This window comes from Bubalus bubalis, chromosome 17, assembly GCF_019923935.1.
Source record: "Bubalus bubalis isolate 160015118507 breed Murrah chromosome 17, NDDB_SH_1, whole genome shotgun sequence".
NCBI classification, from domain to species: Eukaryota; Metazoa; Chordata; class Mammalia; order Artiodactyla; family Bovidae; genus Bubalus; species Bubalus bubalis.
The window spans coordinates 2,892,484-2,920,302 of NC_059173.1; the positions used below are offsets into that span (position 1 = coordinate 2,892,484).

The window sequence follows — 27,819 nt, forward strand, 5'->3', positions numbered from 1 at the left end:
AACCCACTCCAGTGTTCTTGCCTGGAGAATCCCAGGGACGGGGGAGCCTGGTGGGCTGCCGTCTCTGGGGTTGCACAGAGTCGGACACGACTGATGAGACTTAGCAGCAGCAGCAGCAGTCCTACCTCAGAATGTTGTTGTAAGGATATGGAACAGGCTTAGAACTGAGTGACCTCTCAGTGTACTTTAAAAAAATTCCTGTTTGAGAGGCAAACTATTACATATACAATGGATAAACAAAGAAGGCCTATTGTTTTGCACAGGGAACTGTATTCAATATCCTGTTCTAAACTAAAATGGAAAAGAATATGAAAAATAATGCATGTGGGTAATTGAATCACTTTGCTGTACTGCAGAAATTAACACAACACTGTAAATCAACTACACAAGAATCAAAATAAAATGAAGTCAATTCTTGCTTGAGCTGCTACCTCCTTTGAAAAGTCACAGAACCCCATCATTATGAAAAGATACTGAAGCCAACAGCTCCATTTAAGACAAACTTGCTGATTGTATTCCCATCTGTCCTTTCTTGGGTTCTTGAGTCAGACTGAAGGTGACAGTTCAACTTTTCCTTTGTCAGAAATGAGGTCATTCTCACGGTCTCGTCTGGAAACATTCCCAAAACGTTAACATTGGGGAACTAGCACTGTTTATTTCTTCATGTTCTCGCTATTAGAAACGTTCCCAAGACACAACAGGATTGGAACTACCAAACTTGGAAGCACTTCAGCTTCAAAAATATATCAAGTAATAGCTTTTCTGCCTAGCACGTGGAGGTACATACAGCCCCCAGAAGCCCCAGTGGTGATGTTTGCATTTATGTTGCTAGGACCTAGCATGGATTTAATAGTATTTGATGTCTACCACAAGCTGTGCTAAGTGAAAAATATTCATTTTAGTGGGGAATAATACAATAAATAGAAATGTTCTGATTTCTTCTTCTGCTTGCTCTGAGCATCCCCAGAGTTCTTTTTTTTTTTTTTTAATGTTTATTTATTTGGTTGTGTCAGGTCTTAGTCATGCAGATCTTTCATTGCAGGGCTCACTAGTTGTTGAGGTGGGGGTGGAGGGGGGGTTCAGTTGCCCTGGAGAATCTTAATTCCCTCACCAGGGTTCCAACCTTCATCCTCTTCATTGAAAAACATATTTTTAATCACTAGACCACCAGGGAAGTCCCCAGAGTTCTTATTTTAATAGCCCTAACCTTCCTCCTCGCCCCATACCTCCTCTCCTCTTGCTCCTCTAAGACAAATACTAACACTCCTATTAATAATGGGTGAAAGCCTTCCTCAGCGATCAATGCAAAGAAATAGAAGAAAACAACAGAATGGGAAAGACTAGAGATCTCTTCAAGAAAATTAGAGATTCCAAGGGGATATTTCATGCAAAGATGGGCTCGATAAAGGACAGAAATTGTATGGACCTAACAGAAGCAGAAGATATTAAGAGGAGGTGGCAAGAATACACAGAAGAACTGTACAAAAAAGATCACGATGGCGTGATCACTCATCTAGAGCCAGACATCCTGGAATGTGAAGTCAAGTGGGCCTTAGAAAACATCACTATGAACAAAGCTAGTGGAGGTGATGGAATTCCAGTTGAGTTATTTCAAATCCTGAAAGATGATGCTGTGAAAGTGCTGCACTCATTATGCCAGCAAATTTGGAAAACTCAGCAATGGCCACAGGACTGGAAAAGGTCAGTTTTCATTCCAATCCCAAAGAAAGGCAATGCCAAAGAATGCTCAAACTACTGCACAATTGCACTCATCTCACATGCTAGTAAAGTAATGCTCAAAATTCTCTAAGCCAGGCTTCAGCAATGCATGAACCATGAACTTCCTGATGTTCAAGCTGGTTTTAGAAAAGGCAGAGGAACCAGAGATCAAATTGCCAACATCCGCTGGATCATGGAAAAAGCAAGAAAGTTCCAGAAAAACATCTATTTCTGCTTTATTGACTATGCCAAAGCCTTTGACTGTGTGGATCACAATAAACTGTGAAAAATTCTGAAAGAGATGGGAATACCAGACCACCTGACCTGCCTCTTGAGAAATCTGTATGCAGGTCAGGAAGCAACAGTTAGAACTGGACATGGAACAACAGACTGTTTCCAAATAGGAAAGGGAGTACGTCAAGGCTGTATATTGTCACCCTGCTTATTTAACTTATATGCAGAGTACATCATGAGAAACGCTGGACTGGAAGAAACACAAGCTGGGATCAAGATTGCCGGGAGAAATATCAATAACCTCAGATATGCATATGACACCACCCTTATGGCAGAAAGTGAAGAGGAACTCAAAAGCCTCTTGATGAAAGTGAAAGAGGAGAGTGAAAAAGTTGGCTTAAAGCTCAACATTCAGAAAACGAAGATCATGGCATCCAGTCCCATCACTTCTTGGGAAATAGATGGGGAAACAGTGGAAACAGTGTCAGACTTTATTTTTCTGGGCTCCCAAATCACTGCAGATGGTGACTGCAGCCATGAAATTCAAAGACACTTACTCCTTGGAAGGAAAGTTATGACCAACCTAGATAGCATATTCAAAAGCAGAGACATTACTTTGCCAACAAAGATCCGTCTAGTCAAGGCTATGGTTTTTCCTGTGGTCATGTATGGATGTGAGAGTTGGACTGTGAAGAAGGCTGAACGCTGAAGAATTGATGCTTTTGAACTGTGGTGTTGGAGAAGACTCTTGAGAGTCCCTTGGACTGCAAGGAGATCCAACCAGTCCATTCTGAAGGAGATCAGCTCTGGGATTTCTTTAGAGGGAATGATGCTGAAGCTGAAACTCCAGTATTTTGGCCACCTCAAGCAAAGAGTTGACTCATTGGAAAAGACTCTGATGCTGAGGGGACGACAGAGGATGAGATGGCTGGATGGCATCACTGACTCGATGCACGTGAGTCTGAGTGAACTCTGGGAGTTGGTGATGGACAGGGAGGCCTGGCGTGCTGCGATTCATGGGGTCACAAAGAGTCGGACACAACTGAGCGACTGAACTGAATGTTTATTAACCAACATCCAACTTTGCCAACATCCGCTGGATCATTGAAGAAGCAAGAGAGTTCCAGAAAAACATCTATTTTTGCTTTATTAACTATGCCAAAGCCTTTGACTGTGTGAAAGTGAAGTCGCTCAGTCGTGTCCGACTCTTTGTGACCCCGTGGACTGTAGCCCACCAGGCTCCTCCGTCCATGGGATTCTCCAGGCAAGAATACTGGAGTGGGTTGCCACTTCCTTCTCCAGGGGATCTTCCCGACCCAGGGATCGAACCCGGGTCTCCCGCATTGGAGGCAGACACTTTAACCTCTGAGCCACCAAGGAAGCCCTTGGATCACAATAAACTGTGGAAAATTCTGAAAGAGATGGGAATACCAGACCACCTGACCTGCCTCTTGAGAAATTTGTATGCAGGTCAAGAAGCAACAGTTAGAACTGGACATGGAACAACAGACTGGTTCCAGATAGGAAAGGGAGTACGTCAAGGCTGTATATTGTCACCCTGCTTATTTAACTTATATGCAGAGTACATCATGAGAAACGCTGGACTGGAAGAAACACAAGCTGGGATCAAGATTGCCGGGAGAAATATCAATAACCTCAGATATGCAGATGACACCACCCTTATGGCAGAAAGTGAAGAGGAACTCAAAAGCCTCTTGATGAAAGTGAAAGAGGAGAGTCAAAAAGTTGGTTTAAAGCTCAACATTCAGAAAACGACGATCATGGCATCTGGTCCCATCACTTCTTGGGAAATAGATGGGGAAACAGTGGAAACAGTGTCAGACTTTATTTTTCTGGGCTCCCAAATCACTGCAGATGGTGACTGTAGCCATGAAATTAAAAGACGCTTACTTCTTGGAAGGAAAGTTATGACTAACCTAGATAGCATATTCAAAAGCAGAGACATTACTTTGCCAACAAAGATCCGTCTAGTCAAGGCTATGGTTTTTCCAGTGGTCATGTATGGATGTGAGAGTTGGACTGTGAAGAAAGCTGAGCACCGAAGAATTGATGCCTTTGAACTGTGGTGTTGGAGAATACTCTTGAGAGTCCTTTGGACTTCAAAGAGGTCCAACCAGTCCATTCTGAAGGAGATCAGCTTTGGGATTTCTTTGGAAGGAATGATGCTAAAGCTGAAACTCCAGTATTTTGGCCACTTCATGCAAAGAGTTGACTCATTGGAAAAGACTCTGATGCTGAGGGGACGACAGAGGTTGAGATGGCTGGATGGCATCACTGACTCGATGGATGTGAGTCTGAGTGAACTCCGGGAGTTGGTGATGGACAGGGAGGCCTGGCGTGCTGCGATTTATGGGGTCACAAAGAGTTGGACACGATTGAGCAACTGACCTGAACTGAACTGAACTGAATGTTTATTAATGAGTCACACACCATGTTAAGGGCTTTATGAAAGTTAATCCTTCATAAAGGATTAACTTTATGAAAAAAAGTCCTTCATAAACCCCCTTTTTTTTAGGCTTCACAGCTCGGCCTGTAGGATCCTAGTTTCCACCCAGGGATCGCAGCCACACCCCCCACAGTGAAAGCACTGAGCCCTAACCACTGGGCAATCAGGGGAGCCCCATCTCAGTGAGTCCTCCTGACAGTTCATAGAGGAAAGAATTATCAGCCATACATTATACAGGCTTCAGCTGTACATGAACCATGAACTTTCAGGTGTTCAAGCTGGATTTAGAAAAGGCAGAGGAACTGGAGATCAAATCGCCACCATCCATTGGATCATCGAAGAAGCAAGAGAGTTCCAGAAAAACATCTGCTTTATTGACTACGCCAGAGCCTTTGACTATGTGGATCATAACAAACTGTGGAAAATTCTTAAAGACATGGGAATATGCAGGTCAAGAAGCAACAGTTAGAACTGGACACGGAAAAACAGACTGGTTCCAAATAGGAAAACGAGTATGTCAAGGCTGTATATTGTCACCCTGCTTATTTAACTTAAATGCACAGTACATCATGAGAAACGCTGGACTGGATGGAATCAGGATTGCTGGGAGAAATGTCAATAACCTCAGATACACAGATGCCACCACCCTTATGGCAGAAAACGAAGAAGAACTAAAGAGCCTCTTGATGAAAGGAAAAGAGGAGAGTGAAAAAGTTGGCTTAAAGCTCAACATTCAGAAAACTAAGATCATGGCATCTGGTCCCATCATTTCAGGGCAAATAGATGGAGAAACAATGGAAACAGTGAGAGACTTTATTTTCTTGGGCTCCAAAATCACTGCACATGGTGACTGCAGCCATGAAATTAAAAGACGCTTGCTCCTTGGAAGAAAAGCTAGGACCAACCTAGACAGCATATTAAAAAGTAGAGATATTACTTTTCCAATAAAGGTCCATCTAGTCAAAGCTGTGGTTTTTCCAGTAGTCATGTATGGATGTGAGAGCTGGACTATAAAGAAAGCTGAGCACCGAAGAATTGATGCTTAACTGTGGTGTTGGAGAAGACTCTTGAGAGTCCTTTGGACTGCAAGGAGATCCAACCAGTCCATCCTAAAGGAGATCAGTCCCAGGTGTTCATTGGGAGGACTGATTCTGAAGCTGAAACTCCAGTACTTTGGCCACCTGATGCGAAGAACCAACTCATTGGAAAAGACTCTGATGCTGGAAAAGACTGAGGGCAGGAGGAGAAGGCGACAACAGAGGATGAGATGGTTGGATGGCATCACCGACTCAATGGACATGAGTTTGAGTAAGCTCTGGGAGTTGGTGATGGACAGGGAGGCCTGGCGTGCTGCAGTCCATGGGGTTGCGAAGAGTTGGACACGACTGAGCAACTGAACTGCTATATGGCCACCAGGGGGCAGCCGAAGTTTGCACAGCTCCTGGTCGGGGGTGGGGGGTGACTGGAAACTTGCCCAGGTCCTGGGAGCAACAAACCCCTAAAGGGATCAAGATCTCAGACTATTTTCCCCTATCCTGCTCCCCATCTGTTCACCTTCAGTCTTCTCCACCCCCAGGAAATTGCCTCACCCGTTGTCCACCCAGGATCAGGCCAGAAACCTGGGAATATTTTTTTTTCTCAAGACTAGAGATAATTTGTATACATAATAAGGCCAAAGTCTTAAGTATTCGGGTCCATGGATTTTTACATCTAAATACACTATGTAATCACCACACAGATCAAGACACAGAGCCATGCCGTACAATTCAGTAGCCTGTAGCGTCATGTTGCTACTGAGTGCTTGAAATGTGAAATCCAAATTCAGAGGCACCATGCTTTTGAACTGTGGTGTTGGAGAAGACTCTTGAGAGTCCCTTGGACTGCAAGGAGATCCAACCAGTCCATCCTGAAGAAAAGAAGTCCTGAATATTCATTGGAAGGACTGATGCTGAAGATGAAACTCCAATACTTTGGCTACCCGATGTGAAGAACTGACTCATTGGAAAAGACCCTGATGCTGGGAAAGATTGAGGGCAGGAGGAGAAGGGGACAACAGAGGATGAGATGGTTGGATGGCATCACTGACTCAATGGACATGAGTTTGAATAAGCTCCAGGAGTTGGTGATGAAGCCTGGGAATGCCAGGGAAGCCTGGCATGCTGCAGTCCATGGGGTCTCAAAGAGTTGAACACGACTGAGCAACTGATCTGAACTGAACTGATAAGTATGAAATGGGCTTCCCAGGTGGCTCAGTGGGTAAAGAATCCAGCTGCCAATGCAGGGGATGCAGATTCAATCTTTGGTTGGGAAGATCCCTGGAGGAGGGCATGGCAACCCACTCCAGTATTCTTATCAGGAGATTCCCATGGCCAGAGGAGACTGGTGGGGCTACTATCCACAGGGTCACAAAGAGTCATACATGACTGAAGAGACTTCACACATGCACATAAATATAAAATACACAAAGATTTCAAAGACTTAGTATGAAAAAAGAATGCAAAATAGTTCATTAATAATTTAAGTGTTGATTACACACTGAAATAATATTTTGCATGTGGTTTACATAAAATGTATCATTAAAATTAATCTCACCTGTTTCTCATTTTTTTCAACTGTGGCTAGGAAATTTTAAATTACATTTATGGCTTGCACTAGACTTTTATTGTTCGGCACTGGTGTGGACAGAATGGATTTATTTACTTGTACAACAGGGACTCAGAAAAGTGGCTTTACACTGACCAGCTATGGCAGAGTAGGATGGGAAACAGGGTCCATTTGAACCCTGAATCTATGACACCCACAATGCCTCCCTCCTCCAGTCCCCTGTCCTAAATGAGGGTGCTGCTGCTGAGTGTTGAACCGTGTCCTGGGTGCCCCTGATGCCAGCAGCAACTGCCAGCCCCTTGGTGAGCCCATCCTGGGTTAGGGTAGTCAGGGAGGAGGAATTCCTGGAGGAGGTGATTAAACCAACACTTGAAAGATGAGCAGGAACAAGCCCAGGAAAAGCAGAGGGAAGTATTTTAGGTAAAGGGAACAGCACGTACAAAGGCCCTAAGAGGGCCTAGTTATTATAGAAATGAAAGTAGTCCTGTGTGGCTGGAACAGAGAAGCGGGGAGCTGGTGAGTTCAGCCAGGCCCAGATCCTGCAAGTCATGGCAGGCTTCAGCCTGAAGGTCAGAGATGGTCAGGGGACAAACCTAGCCAGGCTTGTGTGTGATCTGATAAGATCACTAAGTGTGGTCACTAAGATCTGCTGCAGGCTCTTAGTTCCCTGACCAGGGATTGAACCCAGGGCCCTAGAAGTGAATGTGCCCAATCCCAATCACTGGACCACCAGGGAACTCCCTCCCGTGGAGGCAGCTTCCTAGAAGACACAGCCCAGGCCCCAGCTGCTCCAGGTTGCCCGACCCCTGACCCCCCAAAGATGCCTCCCACCTCCATCCCCCAACTCAAGCATCCTTGACTCCCCTCCCCTCCTCTCTCTGTGCATGGCTCTGCCCGTGCCTGACACAAAGTAGACTCTCAGTAACTATTTTAGGTTTTGAATGAATGCAGAATGCTCTGGAGTTAGGCACCGCCTGCACCACTGTCTTGGCGCAGAGAGCTGCAGAGAGCCCTCGGGTGGGGCCGGGAGGCCAGCTCCACGGGGCAGAGGGAGGAAGGCCCTGAGGCAGGAAGGTTCTCAAGGAGCTGAGTCTCCCAGGGCCAGGGGAGGCCCTCCCCACAGCCTAGGGGACGTCTAACCTGGCTTCTCCCTTATGCACTGTGTGACTCCTGGCAAGTCACCTCCATCCATCTTGACAATGGGATGAGAAACCCTGCCCTGCCTGTCTCCCCAGGGAGGGGCAGGGGTTGTGAGCATCAGATGACGTCACGGCTTGGATAATATGAGCAGGAAAAGGCTGGGTTAAGCTGGGCCCTGGACCTGGGTTCAAGGTGTGGAGGGGGGAGAGGGACAAAGAAAGGAGGAAAAGAATTAGGAGAGAGAGAGAGAGACACACACACACACACACATACATGCATGCACAAAAGAAACAGAACAGAAAAATTTGAGAGATGGAGAAAGAAGAAATGAAGGAGAGAGACAACAAAAAAGAAGGGCTTCGGTAAAAAAAATGTAAAGAGACAGAGGAGAGAAAGACGGAGAAAGAAATGGAGAGAGGAAAGAAGATGGGAAGTTAGAGGCAGAAAGATGGAGGTGGAGGGACGGAGGAGACAGAAATTATGAGAATCAGAGTCAGGGCAGGAAAGAGACAGACAGAGAGGGATGGGAGAGGGGCCAGAAGAGACAGAGGATGACGGGGATGGGGAGACAGAGACAAACGGTGGGACGGGAGGGAGGGGGACTCCTTCTCCCAAGGACCCCGGGCCGTCACCGACTCTGCACCCTGCCATGCCCCGGACGGGCGGGGCCCCGCTGGTCCGGTCCTGTCCCGCTGGTTTGGCTCCCGGCACCCTCTGCTCCGAGGCTGCTGAGGGGCGCCCCCGGGGGAAGCACGGCCCCAGAGCCTGTCCAGCTGACGTGGCTGCCAGTTAATCTAAAGGGAAAATCCAGTGACCCCTCCCTCAAGGCCCTGGGCAGGCCCCAGCCTGCCTCCCTTTGGGAACCAGGCAGGAAGAGACCTCAAAGGTCAGTTCCACTGCACCCCGTACTGAACAGAGCAGGAAGCTGAGACCCCGAGAGAGGCAGAGACGAACCTGCAGTCACATCGCCAGGCAGGGGCCTAACCAGGACTCCCCGCCACAGATGCTGTGGCCCTGAAACCTCGTGGATGCGCCTTCTTCTGGGTAAACTGCTTCCTGCCCAGGGGTGTCCTGAGCCTTCAGTGATAGCATTTCAGATGCCAGGCACTGTGCCCAGGGTCCTGTGAAGTGGCCACTGTGAGTATGCCTGTCACATAGATGAGAAGACAGAGGCTCAGGGAAACTGAGACTTCCAAGCCTGAAGTCACACTGTGCCAGGACCCAAGCTTGGTCTGTCCCACCTTGAAAGTCTGGTTCCTGCCCGGGCACCTCCCAGACTCCCCAGGTTGTGACCAGCATGAAAAGTTTCTGTAATATAAAAAAGGAGGGCAAGGTATGTGACAGGGTCTTACACTGGGAAATTTCCCAGAATGCTGGGAACATCAGACTTCTTCCCAGAGGGACCCCCTCTGTGCTCAGTCCCTGCCTTTGGGAACCCCAGGCATCCCTATCCTTCCAGCCACCACTTGTTCTACCCTACACCCGCTTTCCCAGCCTCTGGAGAGAAGGAGTTTGGATGCTGTGCTCCCCTCCCCCTCTCCCCCTCCTCCTCACTGTCCTCAGCTCTGACCTTTTGAGCTACAGACCCAGGCTGGTGCTGAAGCCAGAGATGCATTTGCATAGCCTGTAGCTTCCTTCTCCCTCCTCTGCCCCAGGGAGCTCCCCTTCCCTACCTCTGCCCCCACTGGGGCCCATCCTCCTGGAAGAGACCCAGGTGGAGATTGAGGGGATGTTACGGGAGCAGTAGGCTGACGGGCAGAACAGAAGAGACACTGTCCCAGCCGTCTCTGACTTCCCAGCAAAGCCCCCAAGAGCTGCACTCCCAGCCTCTAACCCGTCCTGAGCTGGGCTCTGACTGTCAGCTGAGGTTTCCTCACCCTCATTGATTCTCAGTTTCTTCATCTGCATGTGGGTTGTAAGTACCCAGCTTTCCCAGTTGGTTGGAAGTTGAATAACACATCAGCTTTGAGATACAGGAACATCCGCTGGGTGTAGCCCCTCCCTGCTGGAGAGACCACCCGGGTCTCTTGCAGGACACAGGATGGCCTGCTGTGTCCCCAGGTGACTGCAGTCCAAGCATGGAGGTGCTTGCAGACCCAGCCCCCCTAGTCCACCTCTGCTCCTCTGGGGACGTCTGTCTCTTCAAGCGCAAAGTATCAGCCCAGCCCAGAGTTGCTTTCAAAGTCTGCGGTGGCTGTGTCTACACCATCAATCAGACCAGGAGGGCTGCTACTGGGCCACGCTTGTGCTTGGAGTCCAGGAAGCAGGGAGGCCTGGGACTCTGTTCCCTGAGTGTGCTGAGTGCCTTTCCTAGAACCAGAACTGGGCAGGGGGAGCACCCCAACTGGCCGGGGGATGGATGCTCCCTTTCCCAGAAGCCTCAGAGCTCCCGGATGAGGGGGGACCACAGAGCCCCAGCCCTGCCCTCGTTTCCTTTACCCAGCTTTGGCAGAGCCTCATGGCCTTCCGCCAGCTTCGCGGAGGTAGGCGTGGGAGCCATCCCTGAGGCGGGGTGATGAGGCCAAGTTCAGAAGCCTCCTCTGAGCTCCTGGACACTCCTCTAGCACCCAGGGAGACGCAGACACCCCTCCTGTCCCCCGCCCCAGGTCCCAGGGCTTTGGCTCCTACCGTTCCCATCCAGGAGGGCTGGGCCGGCGGCAGGTGACTGAAAGGCGTGGAAGAGAAAGGCCAGCTGCGTGGGGGCGTGGGCCCCGGCAAGTGCACTCCTCAGCCAATCAGCGGCCTGCCTAGCCGGTGGATTCGGTTACAAGCCCCGGATCACCCCATACTCCAGCCTCCTTCCTACTCCTCCCAAAGCTCCATTCACCGGCTCGGCTGGGCACCGCTTCCGCTCCGCGGCCGCAGAGTTGCTGCCTCGTGGGCCCACCAGGGTAGGCTTCCCGAGGGCTTTGTCTGGCTGGGCCTGGGCAGGATGGGGGTTCTGGTGGCACTGTTGGGGGTGCTGAGCTTCCTGGGGGTGGTTCCGGGAGGCTCCCCTACCCTCCACTTGCACAGCACCTCCTGCCACTTGGCCAGGCCCACCGCCAGCATCCCTTTGGGGTCCCTGAGCTTCCTGGGCAAGGATGTCCAGGGACTAGCTCTGTTCCATGCCCGCTGGGATGGGCACGGGAGATTGCAGGTGTGCAGCCGGCAGGATGAGCCAGAGCTCACTGCAGCCTTCCGTGCACTCTGTGCTGGTGAGCTCACCCGGGGCTCCTTCATCCACACCCCTGGACCTGAGCTGCAGAGAGCCCTGGCCATCCTTCAGAGCCAGTGGGAGGCCTGCCAAGGGCCTGCTGAGAGTCCAGCAGGGACCAGGGAGAAGCGAGCAGCAGGGCAGAGTGGAGCGCCTGGCATCCGGCACCAGCGGGTGAAGAGGGGCTGGACTATGCCTGGCACGCTGTGGTGTGGAGTCGGGGACTCTGCCGGGAACTCCACGGAGCTGGGTGAGACCTCGGGGTGTGGACTGGGGGGCTGGTGGGGGAGGAAGCGCAGGCTTTAGCCCTGGCATCCGCTCTCCCAGGCTGCGTGTCCTGAGGGAGCGACTTAGCTTCTCTGAATCTCAGTTTCCTTAGCTGGAAAATGTGCGCGCATGCTCAGTCGTGTCCGACTCTTTGCAACCCCATAGACTGTAGCCCACCAGGCTCCTCTGTCCCGCCAGGATCCTCTGTCCATGGGATTCTCCTGGCAAGAATATTGGAGTGGGTTGCTGTTTCCTCCTCCAGGGGATTTTCCCGACCCAGGGATCGAACCCGTGTCTACTGCATGGCAAGCTGATTCCTTACTGCTGAGCCACCAGGGAAACCTGTAAAATGGGGTGACCATAAACCTCATCGTGAGGTGCTCAAATGAGGTTATAGATGGGAAATGTCATACTCACATCTGGGAGCCATCATCAGTCACCATCTGAGGGAGGGGGTTGGCTGGGGCTGGCTGTCCAGGTTGCTGCTGCTGCTGCTGCTGCTAAGTTGCTTTAGTCGTGTCTGACTCTGTGCGACCCCATAGATGGCAGTCCACTAGGCTCTGCCGTCCCTGGGATTCTCCAGGCAAGAACACTGGAATGGGTTGACATTTCCTTATCCAATGCATGAAAGTGAAAAGTGAAAATGAAGTCACTCAGTTGTGTCCGACTCTTAGTGACCCCATGGACTGCGCCCATGGATTGGGCTGAGCCAAAAAAGCCATTACCCAAGAGGAGGATTTATGGGCTCAGGATGCCCAGCCAACTGGAAGAGGAGACCCAAAGGCTTGGGTTCAAATCCCAGCTCAGCCCTTGCAAGCTGAATGAGTCACTTCCCTTCTCTGAACCTGGACAGTAAAAGTGACAGCTGCCTCCCAGGCCTGCTGTGTGCTGGGGTGGGAAGTGCCAGACGTTTGGAAGATGCTCAGCAAAGGGCTTTATTGCTCGGGTGGTGGAAAGCATGCATGGCTTTTTTGCACTTCTCGGTACAGCTGTCTGCGCTTACGTGCAGAGGGCTGGGGGAGGACTTGGCGCTTACACTGGAGCAGGTTGGCATCCTGACAATGCCTCACTGTGCCAGCAAGGTTGCATCCTGCTGTTTGCCTTCCCATCTCACACACATTCGGAACTTTGGAGTTTCACTTGGGGTGAGAGCCTGAGAACTCTAGAGGCAGACACCTGTTCTCCTGAGGAAGATTTTTCCATGGACAAGGGCTCCTGGGTGGGCTGCCTGGCACTTGGCGTTGCCCAACATAGGCTGTACCTGGGTGTTCTCTTCAAGTGTTGGAACTGTGAGTCCCACAGAGGCCGACACAGAGGTGTCTCTGCTCCCGACACCACGTGGGCAGAGCTGGCATGTGGTGCCCAGGGTCCTGGGACCGATGAGCCAGTGCCCCCTTTGCTCCCTGCAGGGGTCTTCCAGGGCCCTGATCTCTGCTGCCAGGAACATGACCACTGCCCCAAGACGGTCTCGCCCTTCCAGTACAACTACGGCATCCGGAACTACCGATTCCACACCATCTCCCACTGCAGCTGTGACGCCAGGTTAGTTAGCGGTGGGCAGGGAGGGCTGGGAGCTCGGGGTGGGGTTACCCAGTTACTGGGTGCAGAGTCTGGGCTCCAGAGAGTCCCAAAGGATCAGCCAGCCAGACTCCCCTGTGCAGTGGGAAAGCTGAGCTTTAACAGGAGGTGGGATTCTTGGACCTCACGTCACCTGGCTGGTAGTGGTAGCTGGGTGGTCTGGGAGAGGAGCCAGGTAGCCCTCTCAGGTCCGGGGACTGAGCGCCAGCTCTGGGGCAGGTTCCAGCAGTGCCTGCAGAACCAGCGGGACTCCGTCTCTGACATCGTGGGCGTGGTCTTCTTCAACGTGCTGGCAATCCCCTGCTTTGTGCTGGAGGAGCAGGAGGCCTGTGTGGAGTGGTACTGGTGGGGCGGGTACGTTGGTTCCCCTTTTGACCCCCTTCCCAGCCAGGGTGGGGGAGCTGGGCCTCCAAGGCTGGGGGGGAGGCCTGTCTGTATGTCCGTCCTCCAGGGAACCATGTCTTGTCCTGTCCTCCCTGTCCTCTCCTCGGGGAGGGGGTGGGGGCCCCAGGACACAGACATTCCCTGGTGCCCCGTACAACCCAGTGGGCTATGGGCTGAGGGAATGGGACTGGCAGAGCCCCGATCTCCATGGAGATGAGCCTGGGGCCTTCTGGGAGGGATGATTCTGGGTGACCAATGCCACCGTGTGCTGCCTCCCAGGTGTAGAAGGTACGGCTCTGTGCCCCTCGCTCGTCTCCAGCCCAGGACCCTCTACAATGCCTCTTGGAGCTCCCCTGCCATCCCCTCAAGTCCCAGCCCCCAGAACACAGCCCCTAGCCAGCCTCAGCTGATACAGCATCCTCAGAAGTGGCCATCACAGCAGAAAGAGTCCAGGCACCCCAGTCAAGCCAAGGCCACAGCCCTCCAGGCCCCTGTGGCCTCCCCTGGGCCTGCCATGCTCCCCAGAATCCAGCTGGAGGTCACCGATCCAGATCTCCAGGGGCCTCAGGGTGGCTTAAAACCTCAGGGTGAGTGCAGAACCTAACCTAACTTTGGGGGCGCCTGAGGTAAAGAGGAGCCTCTCTGTGGGGTTGGGGGGACCCTGTGTTATTTCCTTTCCTGCTCTGAACTTCCAGCGACTCCCAACTTCACCCATCAAATCACACTACAGCCAGAGGGATTTTCATAAGCTGCAATCTTGACCAGGGGACTCCCCGCTAAGCCCCCCCGCCACGGTGTTCCAGCACCCAGGGGTCTTTTGGTCTTTTGGGTCTTTTGGCCCTGCAAACCCTACTCCCCAGTCAAAATTCCACCTTCACAAACTGGATTTGTTTCCTCTGAAGCCACTTGCTCTCTCCCACCACTGGGCCTTTGTGCATGTCACTCCTGTTCCCTGGGGCATTCTCCCTGAGTCTTCCTCCTTCAGCGTCAGCTTAGCAGCCTCTGCCTCCAGGAAACCTTTTCTGAGCACTCTTACCTTTCTGGGCTTCCCCCATGGCAGCGCTGCTCCGTGTGTGTGTGTGTGTGTGTGTGTGTGTGTGTGTGTGTGTGTGTCTCCTCTACGTGTGAAGCACTCTGAGAGCACAGAGGACAGATGAAGGGACACTGTGTGTGTAGGACTGAGCCTGTGCCAGAGGGCAGCGGGCACCAGTGAGACCTCGATGTGGGCGGGGATCCCCTCACCACTGCCCCTGCCCCCAGGCGTCCGCCAGGCCTGCCGCAGCTTCCACCGCCTGGACCGGTGTGAGCATCAGATCGGGCCCCAGGAGACCAAGTTCCAGCTGTTCAACAGCGCCGGGGACCCCCTCTTCCACTGCAACTGCACACACCGGTGAGGCCTGCTCACACCCCTGGGGGGTGGGCTGCCTGTTGCCAGCCACTGGGAAGGGACTCCAGGCTGGAAAGGCCCTGCCCCAGTCTGAACCTGCCTCTGCCCTCAGGCTGGCCCGCTTCCTGAGGCTCCACAACCCACCTGTGGGCGCCATCATGCATCGGGAGCTGCTGGGCATGACCTGCTTCAAACTTGCCCCTCCGCTGGACTGTGCTGAGGTCAAAGAGTAGGTGACAGCGGGGCCAGGAGGGACGGGGGTCTTCTCCAAGGGGGAGGGTTGCCTCTCCCCTTTTTATGCACCTGGGCTGAGAGGGTGATAGAGCGGGTCAGGGGCCCACATAGGTTGCATCTCAGCTCCATCTTCTACTTCCTGTGTGATCTTGCCAGCTGAATCCCCTGTCCACACCTCCATTTCGTTACCTGTGAAATGGAGGTAGACACCAGGGCATGTTGTGTGTGATGTACGTAGGCAAGGCCTTGCAGAACAGCTAGTGAAGCACCTCCTGAACTCTTCCTCCTAAGCCACAGTATCATTTCGATTCTGATCCTCAAAACCAACTCCTTGTTACTTTTCCTATTTCATATGTAGGGAAACTAAGGCTCAGTGGCCCAGGTTTCTGCAGTCATCTAGGGTAGAACCCCGGCCTCTAGGTACCAGATTAGGTTTATTCTGCCCCCTGCTAAGTATAACCACTCCCCACCCCAGCCCCATCCTTGCTCCTCTCTGGGCCTTGGTTGCCCTGTGTGCAGAGCAGGGTGGGTTTCTTGCCAGCTATGACCCCCTGTCCCCCTCTTCTGTCCCACAGCTGTTCCAGTGACCCCAGGGCCATCAGAGTGGCAGCTCGGCACCTGCGGCGACTTCAGCAGAGGCGACACCAGCTCCAGGGGTCGGGCACACACCACAGGCAGGCAAGGCCTTCAGAGCACCCAAAGGCCCCCACATCATTCTACGACCGGTGCCTGCAGCTGACCCAGGGAGCCGGAGGACCCAAAGGGCAGCAGAAACCCTGGAACCAGTGACCTCATTTCTTGTTCTCCTGGGCACTAGATCGGACCCAGGGCTTTGCTGGGCCCTGGGAAGGGGGCTGGTCTCAGCTTTCCCTCCATTGTGAGACTGAAGCGTGGACAGGCTCTTGTGGACAGACAGAGGGCCCCATGGGTAGGGTTGGGGGGGCCAAGGCCCAAATGCTGGACCATGTCTCCTGTTGTGCTGGGTGATCTTGGGCTGGTGACACAACCTCTCTGTGCTTGGATGTGGTATTCAGGAGGCTCATTTTGCTGCCCCAGGCTTGGGCCTTCCCAGGGAGTTAACAACCAGATGGGAAAGAGGAGAGGGTAACATTGCAGAAGCCCCTGGAGGTACCAGGAGGAGGTACACATATGTCCGTGCTGTGAATTAACACACGTCTCAAAAGAGCTGTCCAGGAAAACCCCAGAGCCTGCCTGCTGAGGTCTGGGGGCAGAGGGTGGTGAAGGAGGGATGTCACAGAAGTGCCTGTGTCTGAATACAGGATGGGGGAGCTAGAGAGGGGCTTCTTAACTCCCCTCCTCCTCAGGGGACCCCTTCTATTAACAGCTGCTGTGCACGACTGAGCGACTGATCTGATCTGATGCCCTTTCCAGCCCAACCCTGGCCCATTCTTTCTGCTCTAAACGTAAATTCAGATCTTCCTTATGCCCTTGGGCAAGAGACCTCCTTCACTCTGAGCCTTAGTTTCCTCCTCTGAGAAACGGGGGTATAGACAGGAACTACCTCATAGGGTTGTTGAGGATTAAGTGAACCAACTCCACTCAGCACCCAGTAAATGTTCTCTCCCTCCAACACCCAGCCAAACTGCACTTAAGACAACAGATTTGCAAAGGTTCATAGTACCTCTTGGAGGCTTAAGTTTGCTCATCTGTGAAATGGGGCTAAGAACTGCACTGAACTCAGTGCCACAACTCAGGCTTATGGTGCCGATTAAAGGAGATGGCATGTGTAACGTATACAGCTGGTGCCTAGTCATTGTCAGACCTGTCATCCTCTCGCTTCTGTAGTCCTTTCCTCCGACCACCTGCTCCCTACCCCAGACTGCTAGCAAGTTAGGAAGGAGTCGGGAGTGAAGCTGGAGAATTTAATTCCTAAACAATGACCTCTGGGTTTGCTCCGCCCCCCCATCCCAGATGGGGGCCAGGATAGGGCTTTGCTGATTGTCACAGTTGAGGTGCCAGGACCGAGTTCGGGGGACCACCCCTGGCCAGAACAGAGTGGCAGGTGCAGATCAAGCTGGAGCAGCAGCCGGTGGGAGGCAGGCGGGTTTGCAGAAGACTGGGGCAGAGTGGGGGCCCCCTGGGCCCGCCAGCCCACCCCACCCTCAGGGCCCCAGGCCCCCCTCCTCTAGCCCCTGCCGACCCTGGGGGCTGGGAGACAGGCTGCCAGAGGAGGCCAGGGCCTCCGGATCAGGTCCCCAGCAGCCACCCCCACCGGGGTCTACAGTCTCTAGGCGCAAGGCAGGCAGCAAGCCCAGGCTTCGAGGCACAGATGGCGGGAAGGCCCAGGCCCCCGGTAGCCCAGGGGGCCCCTCCTCACTGCTGCCCCGGCTGCCACCATTGCCGGCCCCGTCGGGGGCTGCCCGGGGCAGGCGGCGGCTCTGGGGCGAGGGGCTTCGGCTGGTGCCCCGGCGCTCCCGGGACGAGGGCCGCAGGGCGAGGCTGGGGAAGCGGGCCAGGCCTGGGCTCCTGCTGCGGTGCCGCTTGGACTTGCCGGGGCTGGGGCTGCGGGACTTGGGTGCCAGCAGCTCCAGGGTGCTGTCATCCTCATCCTCCGAGCTGGCGCCCGAGCTGTCTGTGCTGCTGCTGGTCGGCTCCGAGGTAGGCAGCGAGATCTGGGGGCGGGGAGCGAGGCTGCTCACTGGGGTGCCCCTCTCCCTAACCGGCTATGGAGGCCTCTGGGAACTCCTCCCGCCCTCCCCACTGGCAGGCCCAGGAAGGTCAGGCTACTGTAGAGCTCACAGAGAACGCAGAGGCGCTAGAGGATCTGAACAGTCTTCTGGCGCCACCTCCCCACCCCCAGCCCCAAACGCTGCAGCCAGGACCACTCACCTGGAAGGGCTCAGTGACACCGATGAGGATGCCGTGGGTGTGGCTGTAATAACCTAGAATGAAGTCTCCGTGGCCTTTGGGCAGTGACTCCTCACTGAAGGTCACCTGGTGGGTCGGGAGGTTTAGGCCCAGGTTGGGGTGAGGGAGGCAGCCTCAGGACCCATGAAACGGAATCCTGAGCCCCAAGGGCAATGAGGGCTTCCTCCCACTCTCCCCCTCCCCTTAAATACCTGGTAGGTGCTCCCGTCCACATCCTCGTGTTTGGCCCAGACATAAGCCACGTAGTCCTTGCAGTGACGGAAACCCACCTGGGGCGAGAGCAATCAGGATCGTGACCCGTAACGGTGACCCTAGCAGCCTCCCTGGGTGACATAAAACTCTGGAGAAGCCCTGTATGGGTCCCTGGCTGCCCCTTCAGGCCCCAAGTTCCCTCCCCGATCTGCTGACCGCCCCTGCCCTTCTTACCCGGTACAAGCCAATCCAGTCCCAGGAGCTGCGGGCGAACACCGTCTCTATGCGGTACCTCACCACGGCTTGCTCTGGCCGCACCCACTCGTCTGCCACCTCCAGCCGCACCAGAGGCACATCGTCTCTGAAAGCAAACTGCCCAGGGGCAGGGGGCAACATCAGGGGAGACCCTCTAGCATTGTCTGCACCTAGAGCCCTTGGGCCTCAGTCGGCACAGATAGGCTGAGATGAAGGGCCTTTGAGGCCGCTGCACCGACCGGGAAACAGGAGGAGGAGCAGGTCCAGGATAAATGCTAGGCTTCCTGCCTCCCAGCTTAGGGCTCCTTTTGTCCTTAGCCTCTGTGAGGAGTGAATGAGAACACAATTTTGACCCTTGGTAGACTGTGGGCTTGGCCCTGGCTCTGCCACAGGCATGCAGTGTGACCTGGGGTAAGTTTCTTGACCTCTCTGAATACCTGGGCTCCTGTCTGCAAACTCTGATGGATCACATTTAACTCTTGGGGTTGCTCTGCAGATTCAGAGAGATACCATATAAAGCATCCTATAAACGTCTCAATATACAGTAGGTGCTCAATGAATGACTCACTTATACGCTAACAAGAGACAGGTAAAGTCCCACGATGCCCTGGATATTCTGGGGTAAACTGAACACCCCTGAGCTGGCAAGTAGAGCTCTGGGGAGAAGCCTGAAGACCTTCTGGGCTCTGCTACTAACCTGCTCATGACCTCAGGTAAGTCCCAAGCCACCCTAAGTGAGACTCAGCTTCCCCACCTGTACTAAGGGACCACTATGAACCTTGTTTGTTACCAGTCCGTAGAGACAAATGGTAACCATGAGTCTCCTCTTCCAAGGGTCACCCCGGGTTGATCAGGGGGTCACCATGGGGATGAGGTTGCTGGGGTGGCAGGCGGCCAGGGTGCCGGCTCCAGCTCTGTACCTTGGGGAACGACTCAGGGGGTGCCAGCCTCAGGCTTTCGTTGGCTCCCCTGTTTATCTGGTCTCCACTTTCTTCCCCACCTTATCTTCTAAGCCAAGCTGCTTCAGAAGAAACCAGCACCTCCTCTCCCTGCCCCTGGGTTCCTGACAGCAGGAACCAGGCTGGGTGGCCAGGCTGGGGTCTTGGAAACACCCTCCAGGGTCTTGCGGGGTCAAAACTCCTGCTGAGCTCTGTTCTGTGCTGCTTTGGCTAAGAGACTGAAGTTCTCTGGGGCTCTGTTTCCCTCATCAGTGAAACCAGGAGGAGAATGTGGACATCCTTGGGGCTTACCAGTACATTCAAAAGGATGACACATTGACGTATCCTACACAGGCTCAGGTGCAAAGCCAGAGGAGGAGGTGAGAAGGCACTCAAGAGGCAACGTTTTATAAGGGAGAGTTCTAGATAAAGAATGCAGGATAGAGCACCCAAAAGGAGTGGTTCTCAAGGTGAGGTCCCTAACTGGGGATTAAACCTCACATTCACGGCTTTTACCAAAGGTCACGGGAGGCCAGACATAGGCAGATTTCCATTTCTAGCTGAGGACACTGGCTGCTGTCCAGCCAACTGATCATATGACAAAGTTAGCTGGGAAAATATTCTTTAGCTTGCTGGGCTCCATCTTATCAGATCAAGAGAATCGGAGAGCCCAGAGTTGGGTTTCAGGGCTGGAAAGTGGGCTCCACCCTACTGTGCCGCTGAGCCTGCGTGCAACCTGGGGCTCATGCCTACCCCACTAAGGGCCTCCGTTTTCCTGAAAAAACAAAAACAAAAAACAGAGAGTTGGATCATGTGATCTCTAAGATCCAGTTCTGACATTTTGGACTTTCCCTCTTTACTTTCGCAAGTAGGGGCCTCAATCCAAACACAAAGCTAAATTTTATAGTAACTATTCAAAGTCTAGCTGTGTATTGTTTTATATCTCTACTCCCTCTCCCCACCACATATGGTAAATAAATGAATGTGAATGAACACTACATGACATTTGAGTATATATTTTGAGTTTGCTTGTCTTACTGTATATGTGAATTTTAACACAATTGCCCTAACCATTTCTTGGAAAAGGAGAGCTAGAAATGAATGGAAAAGATATACTCTTTGAAATCAGCCTAGCCTTGGTTCAAATCCTAACTCTTCCCTTTGTTAACTATGTGACCCTAGGAAACGGATGCTGTGTCTCTGAGCTTCAGGGTTTTTTCATCTAAAAATGGAGATCATAATCCCACTCCCAGTCTGTTATGATAAGTGGATGGTGGTGAGGGCCTGGGGTTACCCATGGGCAGTGGGATGCTGAGCCGGGCTTGGGGATGTCATGAGGGGAGGCCAGGACTCACGTGCAGGACGAACTGGGCAGCCACAGGCTTGTGGTCACTGACGGTATATTCCATGTGGCTGCGGTAGCTGTGCTGGGTCACCTGGAGCCGGTGGCTCTCCCTTCCTGAGGGGCTTGGACCTCCACCTGGAGCCTTGACCTTCCACAGGATACGGTCTGTCCAGGCTGGTTTCCGCTTCTTTGCACTGCGATGGGCAGGGGTAGCCTGAGAATCAGGGGCCGTGATTCGAGCCCCCCTGTTCCCCTTTCCTCTCCTTTATCCGTATTCCTTTATCCCCTTTATCCTGTCTCAGCCCACATCCCCATCTCTCATCCTGGGGCTGAGCTCACCTGGTATCATATTTGTTAGTACCCACGTCAAACTTGAAGGTGGGTGCAAAGTTGAGGGGCCCCTCCTGGAAACCCTTCAGGATGGGCCAGGTGTTCTTGGCCATGTTGAGCTGCGAGGGTCCAGAAGCAGAGAATTGGACAAGAGCTTGGGCAGAGCAGGTGAGGGCAAGGACCATTGTCTAGGGTACAGGTGGTCCTAGGGCGTGTTCTGTGTGCTTGGGGTTTGGGGTGCAGGTTGAAATTCCCCCACCTGGTCTTTTTCCCAGAGCTGGTGGAGCTGCTCACTATCGATGGCAACCTTGACAAAGTGCAGGTCATAGCTCTCGATGCGGAAGTTCAGGTCTCCGAACCAGAACACGAGGCTGTTCCAGGAAGGGAAGAGGGGTGGTCAGCGGGGTCCATGGGAAGAAGAGCCCAATTCCATCTTCTCTGCCCCCATCCAACCTGACAGTGCTGGCTGCTCCCAGTGATGACACAGGGGGATGGGTGGGTTGTCAGGTTCTGACTCCCAGCAAGGTCCTGCCCCTCAGCAAAGATCCATCCTGCAGGATCCATCCACTTCCCGATCAAAGTGAAGGTCACTCAGTCGTGTCCGACTCTTTGTGACCCCATGGACTATACAGTCCATGGAATTTTCCAGGCCAGAATACTGGAGTGGGTAGCCTTTCCCTTCTCCAGGGGATCTTCCCAACCTAGGGATCGAACTCAGTTCTCCTGCATTGCAGGCGTATTCTTTACCAGCTGAGCCACAAGGGAAGCCCAAGAATATTAGAGTGGGTAGCCTATCCTTTCTCCAGAGGATCTTCCCGACCCAGGAATCAAACCGGGGTCTCCTGCATTGCAGGCGGATAAGGGACGCCCTCCCACATTCCGGTTCCTAGACGTAGTGTCTCCGCCCCTACAGGCCCCGCCTCTCCCTACAGGGCGTTCCTACCACTCCCCTTCCACTGCTGCTGCTGCTAAGTCACTTCAGTCGTGTCCGACTCTGTGTGACCCTATGGACAGCAGCCCACCAGGCTCCTCTGTCCACGGGATTCTCTAGGCAAGAATACTGGAGTGGGTTGCCACTTCCTTCTCCAGCCTCTTCCCCTAGCCCCACCCAAGCTCCAAGAGGCCCATACTCGTGATCCAGGATGCCTTGAGCGCCAGGCCCCTGGAACTGCTGGAGGCTGAGGATGGTCTGGAAGTTGTCCTTGCGCTGCTCCGCTTTATCCATGTGGGCCGGCAGGTGGCAGTTCAGGAAGCACAGCATGTGCCCAAAGGCAGCCAGTCGCACACTCACTCCACCCTTGTTGCCCTGGGGAGACAGGTTGGGCGGGTCGTGGGCGGGGCTTAGGCAGGGAGGTGAGCCCTGGGGCGGGGTTTGGGGTGGGCGTGGTCAGCGGGTGTGGCTCAGGACTGGTGCAGGCTTGGAGAGGGGTGGGTTCTAAGGAAAGGAATGGAACACTAGGAAGTGGTGGGAATAGAAAGGGGCCATTCTTTGCAACCCCACGGACCGAAGCCCGCCAAGCTCCTCTGTCCATGAAAATTTCTAGGCAAGATTACTGGAGTGGGTTGACATGTCCTACTCCAGGGGATCTTCCTGACCCAGGGATTGAACCCTCATCTCCTGTGTCTCCTGCATTGGCAGGCGGATTCTTGACCACTTCGCCACCTAGGAAAGTTTTATAGAAAGGGGCGGGGCCTAGAAAAGGAGAGGTAGCGGTGGGTGGGGAGAGGCAGGTCTCAGAGTAAGGGGTGGAGTTTGGGGAGGGGATGTTGCCACTGCTTGGGGGCCGGGGACTAATCTACAGACCCCTTAGGTCCCTGGTCTCTCCCAGGTCCCTTCCACGCTCACCCAGTAGCCTCCCAGGCCAGTGCGCGTGCAGTCAGTCTGCACGTCCCTCAGGAAGGGCAGATGGTAGTACTTGGCAAACAGCAGCAAGATGACGCCCTGCATCCGCACGGTGCTCACCTGCCGCAGAGGCGAGAGGACACGGCTCCTACCCCGCCCTCGCCTTTTCCGGTCCTTAAAGGTCTGCTCCTCCATCCTCCTATTTCAGGAACCCGGCCACAGAGGCTCAGCGGGCCCCACAGTGAGTCATGGCAGATCTAGTACTGGGAAGCCAGGGGTCTCCACCTCCCAGGGGGGCAGCTGAGGGAGGCGTTACCAGCACAAAGTTGAAGGGCCCTAGAGCGTCCATGAAGAGCTCGCTCCACTGGTCCGTAAAGAGCGCGTCCTTGAGCCGCTTGTTGATCATGGAGTTCACTTCCTGCAACCTGGGGGGGCGGATGGCGAGGCGGCATTCGGATTGGGGGGCTCCCTAGGAACCCCTCCCACGGGCAAGGGACTGGGAGGCCCCAGGGGCTCAGGGGGGAGTCCGCCCGCCCTGCCCCCTCACCCTATGGCGATCATGTCTGCCCTGTCACTGTCATCGCTGGTGCTGCCCAGGTGGAGAAGGGACGTGACATCGTCGGGGGGCATGGCGGTGCCCACGTTCCACGTGACCACAGTGATCCTGGGGATGGGGGTACGGGAGGGGTTACTACTGGGCACCACCCCTTACCCTCAAGCTCCCTCCCACAGGGCTCTTAATGGGGAGACAAGCTGTGGGTGAAGGCCCTCAGAAGGACCCACCGTGGGCCCAGGACCCCTCCCACCAGACTCTCCAGGGGAGATCAACTGAGGCGGGGGTGGGCAAGTCCCTTCCGAGGGGACTGCTGTCTTCTGAGGGTCCCAGAGTGGGTCTAACAACCCCAGGGACTCTTCCTCAGGGGGGTCAGCTGGGGCAGAGTAGGGCCCGCCACCAGAGGATTGCTTGTCTCAGGGCTCAAGCCCTGGCAGCCAGCCTCTCGGGAGAAGGCCCTCACCAAAAGCCAGGGTCGCTTTTGCAGGTGGGCTGGGCTGACCAAGAGGAGGATGACGAGGTGGGTGTAGAAGAGGAGGTGGTCACCGGGACCGGAGTTTCTCTGGGCTGAAGGCTGGGACTCAGACGCTCACCAGGCCCTGCACCCTGGCTGCTAGGCCTAGGGAGGGCCATCTCAGGAGCTGGGGGGACACCTGGGGAGCGGTTGGGGGAGCGGCTGGGGGAGCGGCTGGGAGACCGAGGTGGCTTGGGCAGAGGTGGGGGCACGGTCTGGGCTAAGGCGGCACCTGGCCGAAAGGTGGGGGACAGAAGTCCCGGGGAGCGAGTGCTAGGCTCTGGAGGACCCTGGCCCACATCCAGGGGCAGGGTCTGGGGTGGCCGGGGCAAGACAGGATCCTCAGGGCTGCTGCGGGGGACCTCGGGCCGGGCTCTGAAGGAGGGGGAGACCCGAGGATCTGGGGGGGCTTGGATCAAGGATGGGGAGCTCACAGCACCAGATGCCTGAGCTGGGGCCGGGAGATGCCCTTCAGATTGGGGGGGAGGTCTAGGGGCTGGAGCGTCCCTCTGTTTAGCTGGTGTCCATCCTGTGGAGGCCAGGGCTGGTGTCATGGATGCTGGAGACAGGAGCTGTTCCTGAGATGGCGACAGAACTGGACTGGGCCCTGGGGAAGGGCTGGAGGGGGGCTGTGGGGGCTGTTGCTCAGATGTCACGGCCAGGCTCAGGCCTGAAGCAGCCAGTGCTGGCTTGGGTCCCATGGAGGCAGGTGGCACCTGCTTCTCGTCCCTGGACAATGGAGCCAGCCTAGGCACCGGGGTAGCTGAGGGAGGCCTTGGCCCAGCTGAGGCAGGCATCAGGAGCTGCCCCAGGGACGTCGGAGCCAGGACTGAGCCTGAGGTCGCAGGAGGAGGCTTCGGCCCAGCCGAGGCAGACATCACCAACTGGCCCATGAATGTTGGAGCTAGGCCGGAGCGGCGGTGGGCAGGAGCTGTTTTCTTCCCTCCAGGGGTGGACGCTGGAGCCAAGATGGGTCGGGGAGACACCAGAGCCAGCCTTGGACCCTCTGAGGAAGGTGGAACTGCTGCTCGTGGTCCCACAGGCGTCAGAGCCAACCGCGGTTCCAAGGGCACTGGGGCTGACTTCTTCGCTGGGAGCTGAAAACGTGAGTCCATCTTGTACGCATGCGTGCTAAGTCACTCAGTCGTGTCTGACTCTTTGCGACCCCATGGACTGTAGCCCACCAGGCTCCTCTGTCCATGGAATTCTCCAGGCAAGAATACTGGAATGGGTTGCCATGCCCTCCTACAGGGGACCTTCCCGACCCAGGGATCGAACCCGCGTCTCAACGTCTCCTGCATTGGCAGGTGGGTTCTTTATCACTAGTACCACCTGGGAAACCCCCATCTTGTATAGGAGCAGGCAGAGACTCAGGGTCAACCAACCCTAAGCAATCCTCCATTCCATAGAGATCATAGCAGACTCTGTCTAGCTAGAAAAGGCATATATTTCTGAGGAAGTTCTTCCTAATTTCTCACCTCAATCGATTCTGCTGTGAATCAGTTTCTCTTTTAAAGGAAACAGGACATGAAAACCTATCCCCTCCCTCACCTGTGATACCTCTTTCATAGACGCAGAGTTTAAAATCCCCGACTTACAGGAAGCAGAGTGTAAGCCTGGGCCTGAGGGCTCCCCTTAACCTCCTGGCTGGCATCTGCTCCCTCGCCACCCTGGAATGTTGGGGGGCTGGAGCCAGCTTCCCTGAGCACTGCCCCACTCCCCCTACAGTCCGTGTTGCTCGCCTGGCCAAGGGCTACTGATCTGACCCCCCAGGTCTGCCCACTCTGGATATCCTGGGTCCAGCCTGTTAAACAGCCCCCCTTCCTCCACTGTACCCAGGAACCCTCATGTTCTCCCCCAGCAAACATCCCCAACTCCTTGGTCATGGTCCCCTCTGTCCTCTTTACCTGTTCCTAGATCCCCTGCAGGAGCAAGAGCCCTGCTGGGACTGGCTGATCCCAAGCCCAGCTCTGTGTGACCGTAGGCTAGCATTTCCCTGACTAGGGCCTCTGTCTCCCTGTCTGTAAAGTGAAGGAACCTGGTGAAGGGTCCGTGGCCACACTGATCCTGGGGAGCCCGGTCTCACCTCTCTGCATTTCTGAGCTCATTTGCTAGGATCGCATTTGAGCTCCAGGGAATTGTCCATCCTCCCAAGTGTGATTTCAACATCCAGAGCAAGTCCAGGGTTCTGCTGATCCCGGTGCCACACGTCTGTGCGCAAGTTCTACCCTCTTACCCTCGTCACTTCACCTGGGAGAGCAGGCCAGCAAGTACCCTCTTCCTGTCTGGCAGTGGAGTTGGGGGCATTGGGCCCAGCAGGGAGGCCCTCTCCCTTTCCCATCTGTCCTGTTTCTGATGCCCCTGTCTCCAGAAGTCAGGATGAAGTGTCCTTTGCCAGGGAGGGCAGATGAAGGTTTGCACTCACCCTGGGGCGGCCCCATCCCTGCCTCCAGAGATGCAGTCCTGCCTGTATCCCGCATCCTTTTCAGTTCAAAGAACCTGAAACCGTCTCCACTTCTGTCCCCAAACTCAGATCTTTGAGGCTTGCATTTTGGGCGTCTTCCTAGGTTTCTAGTGTTCCACTCCACACCCCCCCTAAACACCACACCGCCTCCAGTACTAACAAGTTAGACATCCCAGATGTCACAGTTTCAGTCTTCAGGGACAAGCCTCCTCATTTTGCATTGGCTCAGAGAAGACAAGCAACTTGCCCAAGGTCACACAGCAAAGCTGAAGCATGGCTGGGTCCCCTGATACCCAGTTCAGGGCTCTCCCATAGGGTCCTGGAGATGGCTAACTCCATCTCTCTCTGGGTGTCCCATCGCTACCTCCTCAGACCCTAGGGTACCCTGTTTGCCCAGTCCCTGCTTGGTGGGCAGAGGAGAATGACAGCCCCTCAGTTGGGGGCACCAAGGTGCCTGCAATGTGTGTGGGGTATGGGACCAAGGATCAGGAATGGGGGAGACTAGCTTTAGGGGTCTTACCTTGGAGGGTGCCCCAGTTTGTGAAATCCCATGGGGCATGGGCAGGGGGCCCAAGCCAGCCCGGGTCCCTGGCCTCCTGCTGCCACCGTCGCCCCGGCCCTCCATGTCTGCAGCCCAGGCAGCCCCAGGTTCCCTCCCGGCTCCAGCTCCAGCTCCTCCGCTCCCGGGAACCAGTGATGTCATCAGTCGGTTCAACCTGCTGAGAATTTAAAGGCACAGGCACCCACTTTCCAACCTATAGGTGGTCGGGCAAGGTGGCCTACCCCCTGGGGACTGGCTGCTGAACCTGGAATGGTCTTGGTAGGAGAGGAAAGGGTGGGGAGTGGGCCCATGGGCCTGGCACAGGTCCCAGCATAGTGGAAGCTCTCTTGTTTTCACCCTCCTTCCAGTAGGCCTGGCCAGCCCTTGCTCAAGGGAGGGGCGCTGACATACCTGAGGGTAAGGTAACTCACAGGGTCAGCCCCCTCTCCAGGGCCTCGGAGACACCAGGGTCCTGGCCCTGATCCTGTGGCCTTCCTGACTCCCTGCCAACTCAGGGCTTGCCTTGGCCCCCACCTTTGCCCCATTTTCAGACCCTGGTGCCTGGCCCCCTTCCTGGTTCTATCTTTCCCATCCCAGAACCAGACACTCAGGCTCCAGCAACTGGAGCCCTTTTGCCATCTCAGCCTCAACACCGGCCCCTCCTCTTCTGTAGACACCTTCCCACCTGTCCCCACAGCTCCTCTCAGCTTTCCTTCTCCAGGACTCACTGGGTGTGGCTTGGGAG

The 27,819-nt window shown here is 54.6% G+C and overlaps 2 protein-coding genes across 2 annotated transcripts; one reads left to right on the forward strand and one right to left on the reverse strand.

The window, feature by feature from the left end:
* Positions 1 to 10,803: 10,803 nt before the first annotated feature.
* On the forward strand, positions 10,804 to 16,965 carry PLA2G3 (phospholipase A2 group III). The gene is made up of 7 exons (XM_006051028.3): positions 10,804 to 11,610; positions 13,037 to 13,169; positions 13,425 to 13,559; positions 13,869 to 14,176; positions 14,850 to 14,979; positions 15,089 to 15,205; positions 15,786 to 16,965. Exons 1-7 carry the CDS (start codon positions 11,097 to 11,099, stop codon positions 15,997 to 15,999), a joined length of 1,551 nt encoding a protein of 516 aa, XP_006051090.3. The 5' UTR covers positions 10,804 to 11,096; the 3' UTR covers positions 16,000 to 16,965.
* Positions 16,966 to 17,079: 114 nt separating this feature from the next.
* INPP5J (inositol polyphosphate-5-phosphatase J) lies at positions 17,080 to 27,240 on the reverse strand. The gene is made up of 13 exons (XM_006051029.3): positions 27,054 to 27,240; positions 24,019 to 25,166; positions 23,550 to 23,666; positions 23,319 to 23,427; positions 23,006 to 23,122; positions 22,290 to 22,465; positions 21,419 to 21,530; positions 21,169 to 21,278; positions 20,840 to 21,023; positions 18,526 to 18,663; positions 18,291 to 18,368; positions 18,061 to 18,165; positions 17,080 to 17,843 (listed from the first exon to the last, which is right to left on the reverse strand). Exons 1-13 carry the CDS (start codon positions 27,234 to 27,236, stop codon positions 17,334 to 17,336), a joined length of 3,087 nt encoding a protein of 1,028 aa, XP_006051091.3. The 5' UTR covers positions 27,237 to 27,240; the 3' UTR covers positions 17,080 to 17,333.
* Positions 27,241 to 27,819: the final 579 nt, after the last annotated feature.

Excerpts from the sequence above, each read along its gene's own strand:
- PLA2G3 (XM_006051028.3), top strand. The coding sequence starts at position 11,097 with ATGGGGGTTCTGGTGGCACTGTTGGGGGTGCTGAGCTTCCTGGGGGTG. Across the intron at positions 13,560-13,868 it reads GAGTGGTACTGGTGGGGCGG|GTGTAGAAGGTACGGCTCTG; the intron begins GTACGTTGGTTC and ends GCTGCCTCCCAG. Across the intron at positions 14,980-15,088 it reads CACTGCAACTGCACACACCG|GCTGGCCCGCTTCCTGAGGC; the intron begins GTGAGGCCTGCT and ends CTCTGCCCTCAG.
- INPP5J (XM_006051029.3), bottom strand. The coding sequence starts at position 27,236 with ATGACATCACTGGTTCCCGGGAGCGGAGGAGCTGGAGCTGGAGCCGGG. Across the intron at positions 23,428-23,549 it reads GCAGACATGATCGCCATAGG|GTTGCAGGAAGTGAACTCCA; the intron begins GTGAGGGGGCAG and ends CCGCCCCCCCAG. Across the intron at positions 18,369-18,525 it reads ACTGGATTGGCTTGTACCGG|GTGGGTTTCCGTCACTGCAA; the intron begins GTAAGAAGGGCA and ends CTCTCGCCCCAG.